The 17398-nt window shown below is 39.0% G+C and overlaps 3 protein-coding genes across 4 annotated transcripts; all 3 read right to left on the minus strand.

The window, feature by feature from the left end:
* Positions 1-2510: 2510 nt before the first annotated feature.
* oscp1b (organic solute carrier partner 1b) lies at positions 2511-8703 on the minus strand. 2 transcript variants are annotated; one of them, XM_070912183.1, is made up of 11 exons: positions 8592-8703; positions 8060-8089; positions 6997-7151; positions 6360-6527; positions 5626-5706; positions 5419-5522; positions 4768-4896; positions 4266-4335; positions 3845-3984; positions 3667-3730; positions 2511-2852 (listed from the first exon to the last, which is right to left on the minus strand). In XM_070912183.1, exons 1-11 carry the CDS (start codon positions 8701-8703, stop codon positions 2733-2735), a joined length of 1173 nt encoding a protein of 390 aa, XP_070768284.1. In that variant the 3' UTR covers positions 2511-2732. The 2 variants fall into 2 exon arrangements, with proteins under 2 accessions (XP_070768284.1, XP_070768285.1); XM_070912184.1 differs by lacking the exon at positions 8060-8089.
* Positions 8704-9455: 752 nt separating this feature from the next.
* Positions 9456-11281, minus strand: LOC139290608 (cornifelin-like). Its single transcript, XM_070912434.1, has 4 exons — positions 11259-11281; positions 10325-10497; positions 10061-10197; positions 9456-9850 (listed from the first exon to the last, which is right to left on the minus strand). The coding sequence occupies exons 2-4, from the start codon at positions 10434-10436 to the stop codon at positions 9746-9748; spliced, it is 354 nt and encodes a 117-aa protein (XP_070768535.1). The 5' UTR covers positions 10437-10497; positions 11259-11281; the 3' UTR covers positions 9456-9745.
* A 927-nt stretch (positions 11282-12208) lies between these two features.
* mrps15 (mitochondrial ribosomal protein S15) lies at positions 12209-16675 on the minus strand. Its single transcript, XM_070912242.1, has 8 exons — positions 16446-16675; positions 14451-14519; positions 14293-14368; positions 14154-14202; positions 13895-13979; positions 13716-13774; positions 13010-13201; positions 12209-12735 (listed from the first exon to the last, which is right to left on the minus strand). The coding sequence occupies exons 1-8, from the start codon at positions 16585-16587 to the stop codon at positions 12625-12627; spliced, it is 783 nt and encodes a 260-aa protein (XP_070768343.1). The 5' UTR covers positions 16588-16675; the 3' UTR covers positions 12209-12624.
* Positions 16676-17398: the final 723 nt, after the last annotated feature.

A 17398-nucleotide genomic window follows, 5' to 3' on the forward strand; every position in this document is an offset into this window, starting at 1 on the left:
AGAAACTTTTAATAAAAAAGTGCAGTCTTCAAATTATATCATAATGAGCAATATAACATGAAATGAACTTCATCTTCAGTCCTACCTAAATCACATAAAAATGCATTTTCTCTTCAGGGAAACCATTAAACTTTCTATAGCCAAAGTAATGAATCTGAATGTAACTGTGCACAAAGAGATATTTGGCTGTTGTCTCAGATAAGGCTCTACACTGTAGTTGCTTTTTAATGAGACACATATTGCAATTCATTCAGGTTAACCATATGACTCAGTGAAACTGTATATCATTGAGTTAAATTCGCACTCATCTGAAAAAAGCATTAGATTTTCAAAATTTGAGACTGCTTGAGATGCTACTTGCGTGTTGAAATTGCAGTTAGGCAGGTTTTCATTGCTAACACACAACCATCAATTCAGCTCACTAAAAAGTCTTACTCATTTACTCAGCAAGCACAGTTTTGAATGACAGTGACATTTAGTAAAGCCCACCTAAGTTCCAAATATAGACTCCCCCGTTAACCTTAAATTCCACACACAGCTACCAGTTTCAAACCAGTGGGCAGGTGTGATAGACACAGAGAGGGCAACCTAAATGGCAGAGCCTTATTTGAGTTGCACTAGTCTTCCTGCCTTGACTCAGCAGAGCATATGCCCCCCGCCACATGAAACATTTGTCAGCCTGTGGCTTTACAGTGTCCTGCCCACAGTCTTCAAAGAGGAAACTGAATCATATTTCAAAATGCAGCGTCTGTGAGAGAAACATGTTTTAGTGGCTCTTTTGGCATGTTAAGGGAAACTAAGGTTGACCGGATTTTGAAGACGTTTTTGTTTGTAAATTCATATTTTTGTAGCATTATTTGTGACCTTAATGGAACAAGCAATGCAAGTCTTCCCTTTATAGCACTGTTTAAACTTTGTAAGGGGAAATATCTCTTTGAAATATGTGATTTCTATCTTAGAATATACATTTATGTTGTTTTTGAATAAGCCACTGAAATAGAATTGTCTTGGTGATGAAATACATAGGCAATTTTGAGAAATATTGTTTTCTAGTGAGGTAGGCTGACTCCAGTGAGCAGTCTTGCAGGGTGACTGGCATGAGATCTGGTTTCTGTTTGTTTTGCAGTTAGGTTGTATCCTCAGGGCACATAGTGTCTCCTTTGCCAAGATTATTGGGAAGACCTCACCAGAATCCTCCTCCCCGAGATCAATTCAGAGAAATGTCTCAGCATGTTTTGCCTGCATGGTATGCACCATGGTTGTGTGTGTGTGTGTGTGTCTGTCTGAGTATGGTTGACTGGGGGAGTACTAGACTATCTCACTTTAACCCGTCTGCAGGCAGACTGCACACAAATAACTTGGGTACAGATAGCTGTTGCTATAGCAATTCTCATTGTAGGTCTGTGCTGGAGGACGGGAGTCTAATTGTGGATTATATTCAAGCATATTGTTTTTAATGCTCTGGTTTGGTGGTTAAATATAGCAAGTATAAGTAAATATAATCAATCACACATTGTTTGTTGTTCACATTTCAGTGAATCCTACACTCCTAAGGCAAGTGAACGAGTGAAGAAAATTACCATTTGGTGCATTTTTTAAAAAGACTGCATACTAAAATGCACTGTAGCAATGTGCAGTAGTCAGTTTGGACAGACCACATACAGTACGTTTAGAAAGATCAGACAGCTCCCCCTACTGTTAAATATTTTCAACTACAACACACTGTTACAAGGTTCATGCTATCAACACACTATCAGCACTCAAGCCAATGATAATGTTCATTCAACAATATGCGTACAAGCACAAGTTTTTTTTACTAAACTATTTATTAAAAAACTTATATTGCACATTCAACAATTCAACAACGGCAGCAATATGGACTTCGCTATACACAGAAACTGATACATTCAAATAAATAAGTATTCAATAAACATATATTTACATATTAGACAATTACTTATATTGCATTACATTATAATCATAACTCATCATCACAGGGTAGTGAAAAATGTCTTACAAGTTGCTCCTCTTACTGTTTTAAGGTAGCACAGCGTGATGCAACATAAACATATTTCTTACCAAAATAAAGATTTGAGGGAATCTGAATCACATTAGAAAGAGCACTTGGGTTTCCTCCGATTCCCCCACAATATCATTTAATCAGTTGTTCATCAGAATAAAGAAGAAGTTAACAAACTCCCTCTTCATACTGTGTAATAAACAAACATGGAATTATGGACTATAAGCCTAAAACTGTGATGTATTATTAACATTTAAGATAAATGACATTGTGTGAAATTAAAGGAATGTGTATTTTGCGTGCAGCAGCACAGCCAGACCCAGAAAAATGCGACATCTTGACATTATACAAGCAGATGTTTTGCTATTACCACATACATATGTTCAACACACCGATATAGGCTTACTGTATGTTTTGATGCACTGAAACTCTTTTCAGTTTACAGCAAACATACTATTACAGTGTATTGCAGCTTAAAGCTTGGCTCACCACATTCTCAGTTGTAAACTATGCATATTTGCAGTTTGTAGTTGGTCATTTGACAACCAATGGAAATGCATCGGCATTTTAAAAGCCCAAAGAAGAAGGTTTTCTGGCTGCACGCGAGGTTGCTGTAGTGTATTTGCAGGTACAGACAGCAGACAGTAGAACAGTCGACTGTTGACGATGCATTTTGCCCCTCCCGCTGGGCATTTATGTCAGGAGGCCCATGTCACAGGCCGTCCATCATGGCCAGAAGGTCGTCTCCTTTGCTGCTGGCACTGGGAGACTGATCTCCAGACTCTGTAAACTCTCCCATGATCTTGGCCAGCTCTGCATTGGCCTGCTGGTCCTGAAAGACAATGTTATCAACCAATCAAAGAGCCAGTACGGTCATTACAGGGACTGACACCTCATTACAGTAAATCCTGTTAGACTGGCAAAGCCTCACCACTCTGATCATTGACTGCATAACTTTAAGCCTATCATTGAGATAAGTAAAATTTGGCATGGGGGTTGTTTATCAAGGGTACAAGGGATAGCCTGCTAGTTGTTACAGGTTGGGTCAGTGCAGAGACTTTTGCAACGATTTGACTATCCAAGACAGATTTCTTCAATCTGAGATATAAACCCTTGAGTTAACACAAAATCTGTGCTCTCATCCATCACAACAGGCTCTCTCGTTCGAGTGGTTCTGAGATGAGTCCCGACCACATTTTGAGCTGTCCCAGGCGCTACGTCAGTTTTTAAATGTTTGATTTCATCATAGCCCAAAACAAGATACGCTTGTAGTTGAGTCTGAGATGGGAGGAGAGCAGTATCATATCAGTGCACAAGAGAAAAGAGGGTGGAAAAGTGGACAGTCCAAAACAAACATCATGGCTACAAAGAGGGCGAAGATGGGGACTAGCTTTCCTCGGATTGAGTGGACGGTTGGGTACCCTAACGTCTACATTACAACAGTCAGGGACAAAAAATGTTTTGTGGTTTGAGCAGCAGAACAACTGTGAGATTTTGTCACCTGCACTTGCCCTTTAGATGATGTATGCTCAGACTTTTTGTCACTAAATGCGAAGTAAAGGTTAGATTTTCATCACACAAATACTGGACAACAATTCTTTGCTACTGAAAGAAACACTTTGTGAGGACAGATAAGAAAGCTTTACCTTTGTTGCTTGAATGTTTATAACTCCATATGACAGCTCATCTGGTCTTGATATTAATGCCTCTCTGTGATAAAGGAGGGTCACAATGTTAGTTTTGAGTAATCACAACAAGCTAAATGGTTTGATTTCACAATCCATACAACACACTGACGGTACACAAACAAATAAGGGGACTCACTCTTCTTCCTCATCGGTGGCAAAGAGGTTGACTCGGAAGCTGCTGTCTGCATTTCCTGGTTTCTGAACTTCTAATCCTCCCATTAACTTGGCCAACAGATTCAGTTCCTCTTTGGCCAGAGGGTTGGGAGCAGTGTTGACCTGTTGACACACAATGGCTTGTTTACTTCAGTATGTTTGTGCTGTACCTGTTGTTAACAAGATCCTGCTACTAATGATGATGCACCAGGAAGTAGTGTATGGTTCTGGATCAGGGTCACTTCACCAAATTCATGTACATGTCATGTACTGTGGACACCACAAAAAGAGTTAAAAGTCAGAAGCAGTCTTAAAAATGCTACTTGTGTGCATGAAGTTCATGAACATATTGTGTATTACTAAAACAATTAATGTTTACAGTGCTGACAGTGAAGCCTTTTCACCTTTGTGTGCTGAGCAGAATTTTTAGATGCTCCTGACATGTGGGTTTCCACTGGACGGCTTACACTGTACCTGAATGAAGAGATAAAAAAGAGAGAATGAATATGACCATGCAACATAATGGCAAAGATTACCTGCACAAGACATTGCAATGGCTTTATTTACAGTATATGGTTCTTTGCAATATGTCAGACATGACTGACAAACTATCATGACATAAATTAAGATTACTAAATCAAAAGCTCTATAGATTGTTCACACTGCAATGCAGTTAAATCATGTGACATCAAACCACATGAATTTAAATGCCTAAGACCCCCAGTCAGTAGAACTGATCAGGCCTCTAAGCGTCGTCAAGACTACACCATAAAGTTGCCTTTGACTTAGTACTTCTAAATATCTCATGACCTGGATAACAGAAAATCATTATCAACCCAGTGGCATTGCATAAATACCACAAAGTCATGTTCATCTTTGTATCTTTTGTACTTTGCAGTGTCTTACATATTTGTGCCTAGTTTGGTGACCCTGTCTCCAAATATCTCGAACGATCCCTCCCGGAGAGCAGCAGTGTAGTTTCCTCCGCTATTGAACTGCAGCCTGGTCACCTCTTCACCAGTACAGCTAAACATCCTGGAATTACCAGAAACAAAAACACAAAACAATATGGAAAGAATGCTTTCAGTACCCTTTCTATGCACACCAATTTCTTTTTTTTTTCCTGTGATGAAAGTAGTTGCTTTATTTGGAACCCTTAAGACCTATGTTATGTGACCTATGTTGACCTGTTGAAGCTCAGATGTTCTACATGTGAGCTCTTGTTTCCTCTATGTATTAAATGTTTCACTGTGCACATACAATCCTTGAGTAAGCCAAACATACAACGCATCTAAAATTAGAATGTAAATACTTGTTCAACAAAACCTCTGTAATGCAATTAGCTGCAGATAGGCCTACTTAACGTAAGATTACAGCGTCTGGGCAATATCAGAAAACATATGAAAGACAAAAAGGCAAACATTAAAGATCATCGGAAGGACCAAAGGTACATTTTACTATCCAACCACTTTTTAAATCTCAGTCTTAGTTATCTCCATCATTCTTTAGAGTGAAGATTGTGTGAGTCTGAGTGAAAACAGCCATACACTGTGGTACCTTATCAAGCCAGGGACTTGTGTTCCATGAGGCACAGGACCACTGGTGGGAAGCACAAAGCGGCCATTGGAATTCTGCACTTTGTCCTTGAGGAAAATAGACACCTGGAATAGAAGAAAACATAGAGACAGGCTTGAGAGGAAAATATCATATGATCCAGTTAATTCTCTCCCCGTGGTCCAAATTTGCCAAAAATAATGGACTTACTCTTATATGCATGTCTTGGAAGAAAATAAGGAGAGTTTGTCTGATCAGCTGGAAGTCCCCACAAGATAAGGGTGTATATATCTAAAAGAAAAGAGAGTACAATTGAAACAAGGTTTTAATATAAAAACATTATCATTATTTTTTTTTCTCCCCCTTTATTGTTAAGTATTAACAATTTAACCTAATATGATCATACAATATCAAGCAATGTTAAAAAATACTCAATGTATGTGATTAGAATCCAAATGGTGTAAAATGATGACAGCAGTCACTGCCGCTTAAATTCCTTCTATCAAATGTTTCTATTGGAGTCAGTATGTTGTTGAAGTGGATGTTTTCTCACGCTTATTTGTTAATGCGTTTCCTCTTCTTGGCCATATAAATTGTACTACAAAGCAGTTTTTAAGATCCTATTTGAGAAAAAAGCAATGACTTGCATTGTATCACGAGTTATATCACCAGAGTGTAAAGTCAGTTCGAAACTCTACAACTGACTATGTATGACTAAACATAAAACAAAAACCCAAACGTTACTATGTTTTACATCTGAAGTGGTTTTCCCTTTCTTTGGTTTGGAGGCCTTTTTGCATTCTACCTCTTTGAATTAGTTCACATACCACCAAAAACTCAAATACCTTGCAGCACACTGCAGGAAACCCCAACAAGCCACGCGTAATGTTGCTACCCACTCCTGTCCATAACAAATGTGAAGAGAGTGAAGTCATGCGTCATACCTCTATGAGCTGGTGGTACGTCTCGTCAACCTGGCTGAGAATGCTGGGAGCATCTTTCACAAAGTCTTTGATTGCATCCATGTGGTTGAAGGAGACAAGGAGGATATCCTTAGGTCGGGGACAGAGAAGCACCTGGTACTTGAAAGCCATGGTCATCAAGTCATAGAGCTGTGAAGAGGGACACACATGCATGGCTTCACTGACTCATCCATCACAATTAAATGAATGCTATTGTTGTTATAATATACAGCAGAGGGAGCCACATACAGGAGCATACAATGTTTAAGATATGCATCGCTTTATACTTCAGAATTACTGTTGTATTGTATGCTTCAAGGACACAAAATTATAGAAGTTTTAAACACTTGTTATATGAATTTAAAGCAGTGATTGATGTGTACGTTTATCTAATGTAGATCTGACTCTAAAATACTATTCTAGTGTGTATATTGAAGAGGCTTTAAGACAAACTGGCATCACTGCGCTGTTGCGGAGGGAATGTGATTACTGTGTGGATAAACTGTGTACTGAAGGGAAAATTCGAGTTAGAAGAAAAAAGGAACAATTCAACACGTGCAGGAAACAAAACAGGATACAGCTGCACAGTAGGGCTACATCTGTATACATGATGACTTACCTTGTCCATGCTAGCTTGATTGAGCCTCATTATGGAGGCATGGGCCAGCCTGTCGAACACAGTCCGCAGGGCCTTTTTGGAGTAAAGCTCCTGTGGCTTGAAAAGCTCTTCTAGGAACTTTTTGTTGAACATGGTGGTGATGATGTCATTCATAACTAGTCAGACAAACAGTACAACAGAAAAGTCCACAAAAGAGTTAACTGAGGTTAGACAAATGTACTCTGTTGTCTACACTGTAGGCTTAGAAGCAGGCAGATGAGCATTACATACTATATGAAGGCCCAAACCGTTTCATCCAAAGCCTATCTCAATGGCCCTAATAAAGCAGCAGCGTTGAAAGCCATCAGCATATGTCCTACTTGGTAGCAGAGCAATAGAATAGCCAGGTAGGAATTCACAGTCACTGTTATGACTGTCAGAAGTCAAATCAGGTAACTTCACCTTTTTCCAACAATTAACAAGCTTTTTATTGGCTCACAGGTGAGACAAACAAACTTGCTTAACACAGTGAAGCTAGGTAGTATTTTCTGCTACTTACCCATAAGGAAGCCAAAGTTCAACTACCAAAAAGGGAGCTGTGAACAATGAAACACTGCTCTCAGAGCAGAGACAGAGAGTGTGGTGACCCCAGATGAGCTTATTGATAAGTGTAATGCACTTGTTCTTTGAGGTAAGAGACAATTTTATGTAATGATTATCTAATGGCATGTAGTGTGTGTTGTGTCATATGTGGCACATAGGCCTGCTTGGTGGCTTGAAATGCTCTTCGATTTGATTAATAGAATTTGCAGATATCACTGTTTGAAACAATTCCCTTCATTGTTATCGTGACTATACAATGAAGGCCCCAATAACCAATAAAGTTAGTAGCCAGGAGATGAGCATTTGAGTGACCCAACCACTAACATGGTGTACCTGGGTACAGAGACAAACACCGTACATTAGTATTAGTATGTATCACGTACTATTGTTTATTCAGCATGTTGCTTCAATCTAGGCCAAAGCAGAGCGAAGAGCTACTAATGCATCAGTGCATGAATATACTAAAGGTCTGCAATAATACCTCTCCTTCTGTCCTCCTCTATCCAGCCAGCTATTGTGGAAACTTTGTGAATTAAAAGGAGATAGATCAATGAAATTATGTCCTGAAAACCAGACTGTTGAATGACATCTCAAGACTTGATCAATGTTGTTGTATGCTAAATTTGAATGTATGCCAAAATATTTTATAGCACATGGTAGAACAAATAGTACTTTCCCATCTATGGACAATGGAGCATTGGGAAATACACATGAAAATTTAAATTGGCTCTGGGCTCCTAATTACAATGTCCCATGCAACAGAAACTGTTGTCTATCTGAGTTGGGGGTTTTTTGTTGTTGTTTTATTTATGTGGAATTAACTAGAAAACAGATGACTCCCACATTTTAACTCTTGACTTGTCTTTATATTGACTTTCTATGAAGCAACGAAACCAGTGAACGGACAAACCGACCGAACTGAATGTGCAGTTATCGCAGTGTCACATTAACGTTTTACTGCAGGGTGACATTTGTGTTGTTATCTGTACAGCTGCTAAGCTAAGGTTAGCTACCTTTCTTAGCTTTGTCAGCAGGGATATTCTGAGCTCGAAGCCGCTGGTCCAGGATGTACAGCATTTCTCCGCCGAGGTTGATGAATAGCAGAGGCAGAGTTTTTGAAGACATGGTGGTATTTGGGAGGTTGAATGTGTCCAGAAAACGTAAGCAGCTAGCGATTGCAGCTAGCTCGAATGCTTGCTGATAGGGGGTCTGTCTGTTTGGTAAAGCCTCTTCTGGTTGCCAGGCCACGAAGCAAACAGCCAATTAGACCGCGGTGCGTTATGACGTACAGGGAAGGGGAGGTGTCAGGCGGTGTGAAACTTTCAGTTTAACCACAGTGTGAATTATTTGGACCTGACTTAGTGCACCAGAGTGCACATGCAATTCAATTTCAATGTTCCAAAATGAGACTTTAATATTAACCTTGAAACCAGACTTCTCGCAGCATCAATCTAAAATAAAAAATATAATAGATAGAGCATTCATTTTTTTGCAGAGGAAAGCTAAGGCTTCTGCCTTTCCCTTCATCACGTTGTAGCTCGTGATGACGTCATTTTACGTTACGTTACGTGCGGTGAAAAACGTGGCGGATCTCCCGCGGGCCCCCCCGAGTTGCCTCTACAAGCCTCTAAAAACCTCTAAAAACCCATCTCATTAAAAACGGGAAAGGAAATTAGTTTGTAGTCCACAAGGGTCACAAGCCAAAGGGGTTGGGAGCCACTGGGGTTTATATTCTCCAAAATAATCCACATACCAAACTTTTTTGTTTTGTTGGCGCACCATGTGGATCATCACATATAAATTGCTATATAATTTCCTACATTAAATAGGTAGGCTAAATGAAATAATATTAAACAATCAAATTTTTATTGACAATGTTATACAAAATTAATGTTTTAATTATTATTAATTATGTTGTGAGTGAAAAATGCAGTTTATATACAGTAATGCAGGTCAGTACTAGCACTTTGTCACACTGTTACACAGATACATATAAGGCTGCAGGTAAAATGATATTTAAAACACTAAATCATTCATTCATTGGCTGCTCCTTCTTTGTTGTTTGCATGAAAGCGAGGCCTGCTACAAGAATAAACAAATCACCTCCACAATAGTTGGAAATCATCAAAGACAAAATACTGTATGGGTCAGAATCCTTTATGTCTTGTTATGGTGAAACGTCTCCATTCCTGATGCGGATTTCTCGCGCCATCCTGCATGTCTCACAGAGTCCGCAGAAAAAGGTCATCAAGGCATCATTGATTATTGTTCCCTGTGGTTAAAAGATTGAAACAAAATCACAACATGGAACACCAAGCCTCTATGAGGAAATGTGCTACAGTTCGGGTTTCTCAATTTCAGGGAACACCCAACATTTCCTATGTTTCATAACAGGCAGGTTATCTTCCTGTATTAGACTCACAGCACCACCCAAAACACAAGCAAGGGTTTGGAATATACAATAATTATATGAGTAACTTACCTGAATACCATAGGTCAGTCTCATGTGAGTCCTCATGGCTGTTAAGCCTCCTGGCAAACAACCCAAGCAGCAGTTTTCCCCATACTTATTTGCTGTGTAGCAGTTCAATGCAATTGGACAAATGCAGCCAAGAGCACCTGCACACAATAGAAGTATATTTCACTGTAATTTTTTGACAGCGAAAAAGCATGAAAGTGTGCTTGAGTGTGTCTTTGGTGTATGGACAAAAACTGAATAATGTTAAATTTAAGCAATGTTACTCACAAACAAACAAGTCAGTGCAGCAGGAGCACAGGCCCGTGCTCCACTCTCCTGTTTGGACATTTGTCCCATAGCCGCCTGCACCTGGTTGATGGGTGACCACTGGGTTTGACATTTTGGATTACTGGATCTGCTTGTTGTTTTTGATTCAGCTGCCAAGTTACAAACACATTCAGCTGTGGAAAAAAAGTGCAGTTTGTTGCAGGTTTAAAAGTTGCGTGTGTTATTCATACAGCTCAGTCAGCTTTCATGAATCTCCCTGCAAAGCATGTAGTGTTTCATCGATTTCTTCACAGAACGAGACACTAGCTTGTGTGCTTTGAAAGCTTTTGTGATTTAGACACTAATTGACATTGGCAATTGGCATTGGTTCTTGATCAGATATATACCTGTATTTTAAGAAAATCCTCCTCAACACAATCAGTGTATAACAATTCAACTTCCCATGCACCAATGTTGCTCAGAAAATACCAAATTATTTTGGTACTCGTGTTTCAAACTTGAAAGACTTGACTTGAAAGATTGTAAATATTTAAATAATGCCATATATATTGGATTTCTTCCCCCTTGGGATGTATTTTCTGTATATAGTCTATAGTTATTTAGAGCAGTTCTGAATCATAATACAAAAACAAAAGCATGTTATTGTGACAGACTGGTAAATGTCACCACAGATGTGTATGAATGCCATGTATGTAAATTATACAGGGCTTTGAAAATGAATATGAAGGTCTTACTTAAGCTGAAGTACAAAAAGTGACAACCCATGTGATCTTGTATTAAAGCTGTCAAAAGGAGTTTCTTCTGAATGCACAACTTTTAAACTACAAAATATGAATGCATTGCAAATATGATTTATGAGCAATATCAGTTTAACAAAATTAATAGTGAATTCTTAAGTTAATCTACTGCGAGAGGAAAAGAAGGTGTCACTTACCAGAAGAGGAGTGTACTCTGTCAGTGTGCACTCCTCCTGATCAAACTGACAAGCTGCACACCACACAGGAAGCTGTGACGAGCTAGAGCTGTGAACTGCTGGTTTGCCAACAAACTGCTGTTTCTGAGGATGACAAAGATCTGTGGTGATTCACTGACTAGCACAGACCATTAACGAGAACTGCTGCTTTGGTTTGAGGCTGATCGAAGGTTTAATTACAAACAGCTACAGATCACTAGCACATGTATATGTCAGGAGGTGAAGGCTTCGATTTAAATGGTTTTCCAATCTGATATTAGATCAGCAGTTCAGAGAATTCATGCAGTTGCCAGAATCCTTTAGACCATGCTTTCATAAAAATACCCACAAATGCAAAAAACAGTACAAATCTACATGCAGCTGCAAAAACTTGTTTTATGATTGACTAAAACCCCTGAGGGCATCAAAATGTTCATACAGATGACCCATACAGATGTTATATGTATTCCAAGACTTGAGTGTGAAATAACTTGAAAAATTAATGGAAACTTGCAAGATGATGGCGCCTATACATAAAGTGCAGTCAGAAAGTAGTGATGCTGATATCTCTTAAAATCATTGTTTTGCTATTGCGGCATATTGGATATGAAATTAAATGGTGACAACATGGTTAATCACTGAGGCCCATTGCACTATAATGCAGCAACCCCATCTGTACAGCCTCAAACATGGTCAGTTTTATCAACACCTCTACAGCTGTTAACAAAATTGTAACACTATAAACTTCTCAAATGTCTTATTTATTGCAGCAATTTTGTAGAAGATTCATCATATTGTTCAGGTGTTCATGCTATTGTTTCAAACTCCTGTGCTATGGCTATCCGTCTCCGCAAACACTTGACCTCAACCCAATCAAACATTGCTCATAAAAAGGAGAATCATATTGTCATATCACCACATGCTGACAAATGTTGGACTAATGTGTTTTTATTAGTTTGATAAATGATGAGACAACAGGAATTTTGCCTTTGACAGCTGATTCAGGAGTCCTTGTTTGCAGCCTACAGTGGAATATTCAGCAGTTTGGAGACTGCTAAATCATCTGGTTCAGTTCCCTACTTCAGTTAATACCTTGCACAAATGAGGTCTCACTTCTTCTGTGAAGATAATTCTTAAACACATATAATTGATAGTTAAATATATTTCAGTCCATTTGGATACAATTTTCTGGAACCTTTTATTTCCATTCAATTCTGAATTCAACTTGAAAGCAAAAGCAAATAATATTGTGTTATGCACATGACAAAGGGAGCTGTTTATCCACATGCAACATAACCACATCTGAAGCATTTAGAATCAGTTGTTGTGATATACATCATATTGTCTTTTATTGGGTCCCTGCAGCTTTTGCTTTGGCTGCCTCGGTGTCTGTGGAGGCTAAACTTTGCTTCATCTTCAACCTCTGCTCTGCTTTCTGCTTCTGCACTTCGTTGAAGACCTGAGAAGAGACGCACAGTGTCAGTGGAGGCACAAAATAACACCCTGAACATGTTAGTCAGTTAGATGAGTGTACGCATCAACCAGCAGAAAGACTGAGTAATGCTCTCAGACACAATATGCACTACTGCTTCACTAGTGCGGAATGAAAGTCTCAAATTCTTTATATATGCATCTCCAATTGATACCATTATTACACACTGCCAATGAAAAAAACATGAGCATACATAGAAAATATAGATGTACACAGAATAATGGGATCATTTGTTTGCTACCTTAATACAGAAGGCCTTCTTGGCTAGCCAGCGGCGAGTGGCCCGTCTGTAGTACTCTGGAGGGAAGGTGTAGGTGATACCCAGCTGCTCGCACACTTTCTCAAAGGCATCATAGCGAACCAGCCTAAGGTTTTTCAAAAGCTTTTTTCTTCGGTCAATGGCCATCAGCATCCGCCTCTTGTTAGCTTTGTCCTGGAATGAAATACAACATAAAAGAATGGGATTGAACTACAAATGTGATTCAAACAGGCTCAAATAGGAGGAACTGAGGTCACCAATTCAAGCCCAGTTTATACACTAATCAGGTTATGAGGAGATACTTCATTAAAAATGCCACAGAGAAACAGTTTAGCAGTTGCAACCTCAATTCCCTATCTGTGTCAATTTCAACAAAAATGTTCAATGTATGATGTAACATGGAAATTTCCGACCATGACCGTGCTACGCATGTTCTTATTTGATGTGGGGGAGTACACAGGATATCCTGTAGAACACGAATGCCTTACACCAGAGGAAGGCAGAGAGGAAATGTGGAGAGACGTATTCATACATGAAAGTTCTAGTGGTGCAAGTCAACTGCCCTATCACATGATACGTCATCAAAGATTTTTTTTGTGTATCAAACCTGTCCACAGCCTTCCTGTTTAGCTTGCAAGGGAGAAAAGTGATGGTAGAATGATGATGGTGATTCTACTCCTTCACTCACCTTGTGATGTTTTTGCAAGTGCTCTTGATAGTTTCGGATTCTTGCAGTCAAAATAGCCACTAAAGGGGAAGACATTACAAGGGAGACGGAATCAACATACAGTTAAAATACGATATATATATTCTATCTTTGTATTTCAGTGAAAACACTATGTACAACATTGAAGAAAAGCAACTCACCCTGGACTTCCGCTGAGCTCCGGTCATTCTCATCCCTCTGTACCTTTGCAATCAGCTGGTCCTTTTTCAGCTGTAGCTTTTCACTCTGAAAGGTATGAACACAGAGAATTAAACTACCTGTTTATGACCCTACTTTCTTAAAATGGTAGGTCAGTGTACATTTCAAGAAATGCAATCTTCATCATCATCAGAAACAAAAACAAGGAAGGAAAACAAGAAAGCAGAGTAAAACATGACAAGGTAGGACAAGAGAACTCACATGACTCGCTAACTCCAACGAAAGAAGTCTTTTGACAAGATCATCAGTTCTATTAACAGAAAATACACAAGTGTTATTTGTGAATATAAATTCTATTTTTACTCATTTCATGTAAGGTATGCTATATATGTATGTTTACGTTTGAGCGAGGGGCACAGCTGTATAATCCTTCTTTATCGTTGTTGGAGGAAGATCACTGAGCTGGCTCTCAGGGCCTGAAAGAAACAAAATGTTTGGATGAAAAGCGAGCATTTCAAAAATGTCAAAACATGGTTTGGTGCCAGCCTCATAACATACCCGTCTTCTTTTTCTTTACAGCCCGGGCATAGTGTCTCACTGGTGGTGGTACAGCAAAGCTTCCTGCAACTGAGGAAAGAGAGGGGTGAAAAATGATAAATGTGTAGTGAGTGGAAAGAATGATGGAAACAACAAAATAAAAACAACTTAGACGAAGGGATGATAGCTAATTTGAGCTAAGAAGGGGCCCAACAATTCAACGCTTTGGTGTCTGAAGAATAGGTGAACCAGTAACAAAAAAAAAAGGACAACATGACATTTGGCACAACAAACTGGCTCAGCAAAGGATCAGTGGTTGCCAGTCAAAGCTGACAGTGAACTTTACGGAAACTTCACATAATGCTAAAGTTACTACACAGCTGAATCCACACATCTGTGACACACTTTCAACGTCACAAAGCTGGTTTGTAGGTCATGTTGGGAATTACTTTATAGCAGAGACAGAAGGGACAAGACAGACAAATGTCTGATGTTGATGAGGCCAACTTTGCTTGGATAGAAACCTCACTTAATTCTGATCTGAAGTAAGGTCTGAGTGATTTTCACTTAGTCACTTCCTGCATGTGAAGAATTATTTGCAGCATGCCACTTGCATGAATGAGATGCTGTCCCCATTGTTGCATGAGAAACATTTCTATTCTGTCCTGTGAGAAGAAAGTTACAGGATGATGACGCAACAAGTTTAAACTGCGTGATTTGAAGAGCATCTGTGTGACAGATAAAACACGACTACGCACATATCAGATGGTGAGAGGATAGCGTTTTCAACATCATTATAATCAAAACACCAAATGATCTAATTTCCTCAAAACACTGTGTGCGTTATCCCTCTATCAAAAATCCAGACACATGTACAACTAACATGATGATCCACTGCACTTTATTTCTTATATTGCCAGTCTGTTAGGCAGTAACTAAATGATTAGAACGTTGGGTGAAGAAAACTATTCATTTATACACATGGGATTCATGATTTCCCTGCATTTGTCATCAAGTTGAGGAGAGTGTTCTGCAAGAGGAAGCCAACTTGTTCCTAGGCAGGCCTGTTAATGAAGGTTTGGTACTTCTGTGACTGCCAGCGAGCTGAAAATAGAACGCAACAGTGTGAAAACACATGCTAGTAGACTTGAGGTGGGAAATGAAAGTAAAGCTGCTCTAGATGCACCTGATATGATCACGATGAAGCGAGATGGTGCATCAGATTGAGCAGACAAAGACATAACATATAAATACTTGAAGTTTGAATAACAAATCTGCAAGCTGCTGCAGAGATGGGTCATATTAGTTTAAGGATATTATCAAGTCATTGAAAGCTGCATATGTCCTTCAATATGTGGCTGTTAATGAAATCTGTCTGGATTATTGTAAGCGTGTTTAGCACACTGTATTGCCATAGTGAAGGCAAATAAGAAGTGTTGATTCAACTTTATGGGAATATTGGAGGCATTAGTTTGTAGTAGAGGTATTTCTAATGTTTAGTTTACCCTCACTGATATAAAGTACGGTAGACTAAATAGTACACAAAATAAAACTAGGTGCCAAAATAAACTGGCACCTAAACTCCAATCATAGGCTATTAATCTTAGTCTTTTTAATGGATTCCAAGCAGTACAGTAAAGTCATTTTGTAAGCTAGCTTGTAAAACACTACATTGTAAATGCACTTTGCTCTGAAAATTGGCATTTTGGGAAAAAGAAGCCCACAATATTCACAATAATTGAATGTGCCTAAATGAAATTCAGACATTATTAAGCGTTTTCCATAAAGTGTTAGCTGGTTTGTTGTCTGGCATACTGTGATTCTCCTTTCCACCAGTGAAGCTCTCTGTCAACAATGCCCAGTGCTGTTGGTGTTAGCTAACTAATGATGGTCGAGCTAGGTGTTGACAGACAGGCAGTGTTACGCACTGTAAACAGCAAAGGTATAATGAAATGTGTCTGTAAGCTATTTTTCTAAAAAAAACATCTTGTCAGCTTCCTCGGGTTCTGCACTTACCACAGCTGACTCTCGGTCCTGATAATAAAGCCGAGCAGCATGTCCAGGGTTTCGCTGACAGCGCAGAGCACAGAGAGCCGCTTTCTCGCAAAACACCAGCCGACAATTTCAGAGCACTTCGCAGAGCAACGTTTGCGAACATGGCTGCCGGAATAGCAAACAAGGTAGAAAATAAACTCCCTAAACGTGATGAATATGTGACAGCTAATCCCACTCGACCCCTACATGAGGCTCGCCATTTTGACTAGACCAAACTAGCTGAGCCTGAGTGAGGATGGGACCAGGCTATGCTGACAATCCCAGAACACATCGATAGGAATGAATGTCGGTTTCTGTCATGAAAAACAATAGTAAATCGAGCTTGCGAGTCTTTATTCCTCAACTGCTTTCTGTTAGCATTAGGTATAGTTTGTTAAATAATTAAATCATAACATTTACTGTATTTAAGAAGATTTTTGCGAGAGTGGCTTTGGATGTCAGATAATGGGGTTTTGGGTTGAGTGGGATGTGTTTTAGCATAAATACAACTCAGCAATAATCCAATGAATCAAAATACTCAAACAGTAATGATTTGTCAATTTATAGTTAAGGATTAAATATATAAATATGGACATATAGCCTACTTTACCAAATTGCAGTGGTAGCTCTTGTTTTACATTAAAAAGTCTGCATAAAATGGCAAATGACAGAGAGAAAGAGGACAAGTGGAATAAAAATACAACATAATGAAAAACAGAGTAGTATGAAGGGGAAATGTTTAACAGGTCTTGAGGTCTTTTATCCAAACAAAAACTCCCATCATCTAAGTCAGTGAATTTTGGAGAACGTAGAACAACTTTTTTGGCAAGCTCAGTTGGTAAATACCAAATGTATAGGTATTCAAAGATTTTAACTGTGTCCCCTTGGCATAAAAAACAAGTATTTTTGAGAAAGTTCACATATAACCCAGAACA

Source organism: Enoplosus armatus, chromosome 9 (assembly GCF_043641665.1).
Source record: "Enoplosus armatus isolate fEnoArm2 chromosome 9, fEnoArm2.hap1, whole genome shotgun sequence".
NCBI lineage: Eukaryota > Metazoa > Chordata > Actinopteri > Centrarchiformes > Enoplosidae > Enoplosus > Enoplosus armatus.

What these genes read in the sequence shown, in the direction of transcription:
- LOC139290608 (XM_070912434.1), bottom strand. Translation starts at nt 10,436, where the DNA reads ATGTCAAACCCAGTGGTCACCCATCAACCAGGTGCAGGCGGCTATGGG. An exon ending in CTGCACTGACTTGTTTGTTT is followed by an intron (nt 10,198 to 10,324) that starts GTGAGTAACATT and finishes TATTGTGTGCAG; the next exon opens with GTGCTCTTGGCTGCATTTGT. An exon ending in GACTGACCTATGGTATTCAG is followed by an intron (nt 9,851 to 10,060) that starts GTAAGTTACTCA and finishes TTTTAACCACAG; the next exon opens with GGAACAATAATCAATGATGC.
- mrps15 (XM_070912242.1), bottom strand. Translation starts at nt 16,587, where the DNA reads ATGTTCGCAAACGTTGCTCTGCGAAGTGCTCTGAAATTGTCGGCTGGT. An exon ending in TGTAAAGAAAAAGAAGACGG is followed by an intron (nt 14,369 to 14,450) that starts GTATGTTATGAG and finishes TGTTTCTTTCAG; the next exon opens with GCCCTGAGAGCCAGCTCAGT. An exon ending in GCTGTGCCCCTCGCTCAAAC is followed by an intron (nt 14,203 to 14,292) that starts GTAAACATACAT and finishes TTCTGTTAATAG; the next exon opens with AACTGATGATCTTGTCAAAA.
- oscp1b (XM_070912183.1), bottom strand. Translation starts at nt 8,703, where the DNA reads ATGTCTTCAAAAACTCTGCCTCTGCTATTCATCAACCTCGGCGGAGAA. An exon ending in AGAGGAGGACAGAAGGAGAG is followed by an intron (nt 7,152 to 8,059) that starts GTATTATTGCAG and finishes TTGTCTGACTAG; the next exon opens with TTATGAATGACATCATCACC. An exon ending in CAAGTCCCTGGCTTGATAAG is followed by an intron (nt 4,897 to 5,418) that starts GTACCACAGTGT and finishes TGGTAATTCCAG; the next exon opens with GATGTTTAGCTGTACTGGTG.